This window comes from Haemaphysalis longicornis, unplaced genomic scaffold (assembly GCF_048455015.1).
Source record: "Haemaphysalis longicornis isolate Haplotype H1 unplaced genomic scaffold, Haemaphysalis longicornis Haplotype H1 scaffold_27, whole genome shotgun sequence".
In the NCBI taxonomy this organism is placed as follows: Eukaryota; Metazoa; Arthropoda; class Arachnida; order Ixodida; family Ixodidae; genus Haemaphysalis; species Haemaphysalis longicornis.
The window spans coordinates 832243-839167 of NW_027526325.1; the positions used below are offsets into that span (position 1 = coordinate 832243).

At 57.9% G+C, this 6925-nt stretch overlaps 1 protein-coding gene across 2 annotated transcripts in view; it reads left to right on the forward strand.

Moving 5' to 3' along the window:
• Window positions 1-2203, forward strand: part of LOC144172920 (E3 ubiquitin-protein ligase Topors-like) — an 80694-nt gene extending 78491 nt beyond the window's left edge. For both annotated transcript variants that reach the window (XM_077701512.1, XM_077701513.1), the window contains exon 4: window positions 295-2203. In XM_077701512.1, the coding sequence (XP_077557638.1) occupies window positions 295-1264 (970 nt within the window). In that variant the 3' untranslated portion in view covers window positions 1265-2203. The remainder of the gene's footprint in view (window positions 1-294) is intronic.
• The last annotated feature ends 4722 nt before the right edge of the window (window positions 2204-6925 follow it).

Consider the following 6925-nt stretch of genomic DNA (forward strand, 5'->3'; position numbering starts at 1 on the left):
TCCGCCATTATGAACATCTCCATTTTTTAGTCTACGGGCCCTCTACACCCATATATACAGTATTTTAGGATATATCATACTCATTTCATACATATTTTAAGCTCAAACCTGACTATTGACAGACCACTTAACATAGTTTTGGCGCTCTTTGGTCCTAGTTACCCTTGCGCCAATAAACACAAACATACATACACTTCAGTGTCCCTTTAAAGAGAGTGCACCCTTGATCTTGTTGCTGGGCGCCACACAACCCGCTTGCCTTGTGAAGCCAGAGTGTGGGTGGCTGGCGTGCAGGGTTGGCCGATCGTCGGCCGCGGCGGTGGCGGCTGCCCAGCTGAGCCCGCTGCCCAGCTCGAGCGCGGAGCGGCGCAGCCTGTACGAGCTGGGCCTGTGGGTGTGCCCGCCCAACAACCGCCGGTCGGCACGCCACTTCACGCCGGCCTTCTTCCGCGACAACCCTGGGTGCACGCACCGCCTGATGCCCTGGCTGGACCGCGAGCTGCAGGCCCTGCTGGCTGGCGGCGAGGCCCAGCTGGCGTTCACCACCGAGCTGGTCCTCACGCTCATCACCCGCTACGAGGTGTGCAGCGCCGAGTTCGCCGAGCACGTGCGGCCCTTCTTCGGCGCTCGCACGGCTCACTTCCTGCACGAGCTGGCCGCCTTTGTGGCCTCGCCGCTCGATATGGTCGCCTATGACCGGGTGGCCGTGTACGACTCGGCGGCCAGCGTGCTCGCCCGGGGCTCCCGTGCGGCCCCGTTTGTGGCGGCGCAGTCGGATGACGACGAGGCCGCCCCGGCGCGGCCCCCGGTGTTGCTGGCGCCGAGGGACCCGAGCGAGCCGGGCCCCAGTGGCCTGCACCACGGGACGACGGTGGACCTGGTGGCGGCGGGCGACTCCGACGACTCGGACTGCGTGGTGGTGCCGGCGCAGCCGGGGGCGCCCGTGGTGATCGAGCTGTCCTCGTCGGACGACGAAGGCGGAGCCGGCCCGTCGCGGGTGTCCGCTGGCCCCGGGGCTGCCCCCCGGCCGCAGCCTCTGCGGAGGTGCAAGGTGTTCTCGCAGCGGCCTTCCAAGTTCTGGTCGGGCGACTCGGACAGCTCGACTGAGAGCGGCAGCGACTACGAAGAGCCCCGCTTGCAGGCACGGCCCCTGCAGCGGAGGAGCCTGGCCCCGCGGAGGCTGCAGGCGCCCTGTGGTGGCACCGTGCAGAGGAAGCGGCCCCGGAGGGCCGCGCACCGGGCGAGGCTGTCGGGCGACGAGTGACGCCTTCAATTGGTGCCGCGGGTTGGCCGGGACTACTGAATCCAAGAGGGGGTAAAATTTCCTGCCGGTGTGGCTGCCACTGTGACTGACTGGCGCCTGGGGCGTGGCCGTCCCCGAAACTTGTGGCCGTGTGGGAGGCACCCAGTGGTGTGTTCGGTGGCAGGGAGCACGCAGGAAGCTGCCGAGGTGGTCTCCAAGTGTGCTTGACGGTCTGTGAAGGTTGCTTGCAGATTGCAGTGCACAGGACGCGGGGGGCCTGGCGGGGCTACAGGGCAGCTCTCCCTCCTTCGCAGGTGGTGAGCGGTGTTCCACTGCCTGCCAGTAAGCCATGCAAGCCGTCGATGGGGGCCGCAGCACTTGTTGGGAATGTGGGTGGGAGGCCAGGCTTTGACCAAGGCGGAATCATTCTGAACGGCCTCAGCTCAGCAGATGCGTGCACGCGCTGGCCGCAAGTGTGACCTTGACGCTGTCCTGTCGCCTGCTGATTGCATGGTCTCCGTCGCTGGAAGAAAACAAGCGCCGCCCTGCTGACCAGTCCTCCTTTGTTGTTGTCGAGTGCCTTCTCTGCGGCATGGTTTTCGGACGGGCCCGGCACGATGCAGAGTTGGTGTAAATTTGTGGCCAGAAATCGGCTGTGCCACTCCTCGTGGCTTCCACATGACACTCGTTCCTATGCTGCGAAGGTGCTCTTAAAAGGGCGACCCAATTTTTGCTGCCGACAGCAGTGTGGCAGAGCACTGCTCCCGTGGCATGGGTGACCAAATTGCCTTCGGCCGCTGCCACACGCGGCCCCTGCGTTGAGGGCACCCTTGTGGGGGACAATAAATGATGTGGGCCCCGAGTGCTCTCGCACGCATGCGTTCATTGGCACGGTTGCTCCACGTGCAACAGTTGCGGAACTCCTCGTGAACGCTGTCAATAAAACTGGTCGTGGTTGGCCCCCTGTGCTGGGGGCAAGCGTGAGGCGAGTCAGCCAGGCTGCCATCTATTGATAGAAAGTTGTGCTCGCAGCTGCTGCCGTAAATCATAACTGTGGAAACACGAGTAAGTGTTACCTAGGTTGATGTTTTCCGATTTGAAAAGCAAGCTTTATTTATTAAGTCACATTGAGTAAATGTTAAGGGGTGTTCCACGTGATGCGAATTTACCCGTGAATTCGCAGCTGCAGCACCACTTGTGCAGCAAAACAACTTATCTCCGTAGCTTCGGCACAAATGAAAATAGATTGTTCTGCCGCAAGAGCGCCGCTGCAGCTGCGAATTCGCAGGTAAATTCGCATCGTGTGGAACGGACTTTACACCAAGCTTAGGTTTCTTCCTTTGCAATGCCAATGCACTTGCCCCTGAGCTGGTGCGAAGCGGCGTGCTGGGGCCGCTCAGTTTCTGAAACGAAGTTTTGCAGCTGCATAGCGGAGAGCTCCAGTTGATTGGAACAGTAGCTGCGCTCTTTCAGCATTAGAGGGCACTCCCAGGGGCTCCCGCGGCACTCTCTCGGTGGGAGCAGGGTTGCCTCACCAGGGCCAGGGTTGCCTCACGAGGGCCAATGCTTGCTTTCCCAGGACTGCACGCAACTGCCGGAAACAAAATATGGCACACGGAAGAGCGAGGGAGAGAGGACATTTATTCAAAGAGCTCCCTCTTGTGGCCGCTTGCCACAGCGATCTGGAGGTCCCCAAAGGTGACCAGCACCTGGCTCGCATCGAATGACCGTGGATTAGTTGTCAGTGTCGTCATTGAAACGAACACGCGGTGCAGTGGCTGGGCCAAGACAAAGCGCTTATTCGCCATAGTGCAGGTTAATGTAGCAGTGGTGATAACAGCGGCTTTGGCTGGCGCGGCATCGCAGGTACATCATCTCGCTCCCCCTACGGTGAGTAATGGTCTGGGGGTCTGCGTTGCCAGCCTGAGCGACGCAACACCGGAGTTGAGGTGCTCCTGGCGGTCTCGCTCCTTGTTGGCACTCGCCTCGGTGTTCCTCCTGCCAGGGGTCCGCCGGCAGGTTCCTGGCACCCGGAGTCACTGGCTTCTCCCTTGTCGTGCTCCAACTCCCGTGGCTTCACCTGGCCGCCGTGGCGGCGAATAGTTTCCCCCTCCGGACCAACGTTCATAGATCCTTTCTATAAATGTTGCTCCGGACCGTCGGCATTCACCAGGCGGCTCCGTCTGTCGATGTAATGCTGGCTGGAGCCCACGGCTCACCTCGCCCGAAGTTTCTCGCCCAGACTGGCTCACCGGGCTGCCACACATCGAGGGAGGGACGGTCAACTGGTGAGGGCGGAATGGACACTGCGTTGTCCAGCCTGGAGCGAAAATCGTAGCCCAGCCTGCGGCGTCCTGCGGTGCCTGTGCAGAATCCTTGCAGGCGGGTTTTCAGTGACCCTTGCACATTCTTCTTCAAAGAATACTTGACAGTACGCACAGCCCGCTCCGCGAGCCCATTGGACTGGGGGTGATACGGTGCTGTTCGCAGGTATGTTGTTCAACTTCATAAAATTGTGAAACTCACAACTTGTAAACTGTGGGCCATTATCGGATACCAGCGTCCGGGGCAACCCGAATGTACTGAACAAGGTGCGCAGAGCCTCTACGGTGGCGTGCGTGGTGGGACTCTCTATGGGTATCGCTTCTATCCACTTACTGTGTGAATCCACCACAATCAGTAGCATGTGACCATCGATCGGCCCCGCAAAATCTATGCAGTGCAGCCTCGACCAACGCTCATCTGTTTCCGGCCATGCAACAGGGGGTTTCTTGGGGGGCATAGGGGCAGGTTGGATGTAACTGGGGCAGAACACCATGTGCTCATGCAATGTCATTATCGATCCGGGGGTACCACATCAAGGAGCGCCCTAGCCGCTTCATTGAGCAAATTCCTTGGCGAGTATCGTGCAGCAGACGTAATATCACTGATCGGGCACTCTTATGGACGATCACTCGATGGCCCCAGTAGAGAAGCCCGTAACTCCCCGTTGTCTCGGCCTTCCGGTTGAAGTATGGCATCAAGTGCTGGTCCTCGGGGCCCAAATTTCTTGGCCACCCCTCCTGCACCCATTTTTGCACCTTTGCTAAATCGTCACCGAGCTCCGTGAGAGTGCCCAGTTGCTTCCCGGACATGACAGCATCATTGAGGGTTTTCGTGAGCAGGACATACTCACCGTACCCAGTTTCTTCCTCCGTCTCTGGCTGGGAAGTTGCTGACGTGGGGAGCCGGCTCAGGGCATCTGCTAGAACGTTCTTTCCCGGGCTGGTGTTTGATGACGTAATCGTATGCGCTGAGCAGCTGGGCCCATCGCTGGATTCGCGCAGCAGCCATCACGGGTACTGGCCAGTCTGGATGAAAAAGTCCCACAAGCGGCTTATGGTCCGTCATCAATGTGAAAGTATTGCCGAGTAAGTATTGTCGGAATTTCGATCCACTAAACACAAGTGCCAAGGCTTCACGCTCCCGCTGCGAGTAATTGTTCTCAGCTTCCGTCAATAAGCGAGAACGGAACGTTATGGGCCGAAGTACCCCGCTCCCGACATCGTGTGAAAGCAGTGCGCCGATTCCGTCCGGGGAGGCATCGCATTCCGGGACTAGCGGCCTGTGTGGGTCAAAATGCGCCAGAAAATCTGCGAGGATGAGAAGGTCTTTCACATTGCTGAATGACTGTTGTTGAGGGTCGCCCCACCCCCACTTAGCTTCTTTCCGGAGTAGTTGATATAGGGGCGCCATGGCGGTCGATGCATTGGGGAGAAACTTGTGGTAGTACGTGACCATGCCAAGGTAGGACCTTAATTCTGCAGGATTTCGCGTTCCTGAAACTGAAGGATGGCGTCTATGTTTTCCGTCTCTGGTTGAAGCCCTCGAGCGTTAATTCGATGTCCCAAAAAATCCACCTCTGGTTGGCGGAACTTGCACTGGTCTGCGTTCAAGCGCACGCCACAATCCTGGATACGCTTCAATACTGCGCGCAGTGTGGTGCAGTCATTGTGTTTCTCTGCCACGATGACGTCTAGGTAGACCTGAACACCCGGAAGCCCCTGCAAAATGGTCTCCATACGACGTTGAAACACGGCCGGCGCGGAGGCCACTCCAAACGGCAGGGGAGTGAAGCTGAACAGACTCCTCCCGCAAGTCTATCGTGGTAAAAACTTCACCGCAGTTGAAAGGGGCACTGACACAAATTTTTGAAGGCGAGATAACTTCGGAGATAGATTGGTGGGAACACATATACATCATCTGCAAAATATCAGCGACGAATACAGCCTAGAGCATATTTAAAATCAATTTTAAAGTGTGCGAAACGCAACCTAGCAGCCAGCAGAGGATCACGCGCAATCGACATCCCGAGGATATTGTGTAAATAAACAACATGCAAACACGTCACGAGTTTGTGTTTGCCGCTTCCGCACTGCCGGCGGTTTTCGCCGGCACGCCGCTCCAATCGGAGGGCCGGAGGGCGGAGCTTCTGCTCTCGAGAACGAACGACCCGATCTTTGGCGGCGGAGGCGCCGTGATTTCTTCAGCTCATCGGGAAGCTGGCCGCGACCAAAGTTCTATAGCGATTCCAGGCACTCTGTTTCTATTACTGTTTATTACCATTGGATGCGAAAACGCGCCGGAGGCACGAAAAGCCCACTGAGCTAGCCGCACGGTCGCTATGCAGGCGGCGGCCGCGAAGTGGCCCAGGCCGGCGCAGGTAGCTCGAGTGATAGCTTAATTTGTTACCGCTGCACGGAATTGTCCCCAAGTCCCGACCATAGTGGCTTACATGAGTAAGGAGTTAATGATCCGATGGCGGGTTGCATTAAAAAATTCCCCGCATTTCCCCGAGGGGAAGGATGTGAAAGTGCGAATGCACGAGTTGAATTTGCGCGGTTCGGTAATGTTCGCGAAAGAGAGATCACACACACACACACACACACCTACAAAGAAAGAAAGATGCATTTAATCACAGACACCTATTTGTGTTGTCGTTGTACTTGATTGCTAGAGCGGATCTCAGCTTTGAAATTTCGTGTCAGTACTCCTTTAAGCAGGTGCATTAGCCCTTCTCACGCCCGATTCTTGGCCAATCCCCCACGTGGGTATGTGCCATGTCAGCGGCCAGGCAGCGCGCGCCCATCTCCCCCCGTTGCCAAGAAAGACGAGGAGATTCCTGGCCAATCCCCCACGTGGGTATGTGCCATGTCAGCGGCCAGGCTGCGCGCGCCCATCTCCACGTGTGCGGACATCGCCGGTGGACGCAGGTTCAGGGTCGCTTAAGAAGTGACTTAAAATTGGCATCTGCACCGCTTACGAGAGCGGCACTCGAATATCCGCTGCAGTGCTAAGCCGAACACATCTGTAGGCAGACCGGCGGGCTGCTCCCAGCGCGCGTCTTGCCACCCCCCGTCACGAGCAGCGTCGCGCGTCGTTCTTTAGCCGCGGTAGCATTTGCACTCGCAGCTCCTGCGTCACATCCACGGTCGCTTTTAAAGGCAGAGCATTTCAGTAACTCACGATGTCACCCGCGTTGCCGTCCGTAGTCCGCACCGTCGTTGTCCCTACTATATATATAAAAAAAACTATCCGACGCCCGGTTTCGATCCCTCGACCCTGCGGGAGGAACGGAATGTACATGGTGCTCTAACCACTGCACCACAAAGCCGACACAGGAAGGGACGCTACGGACGCGCC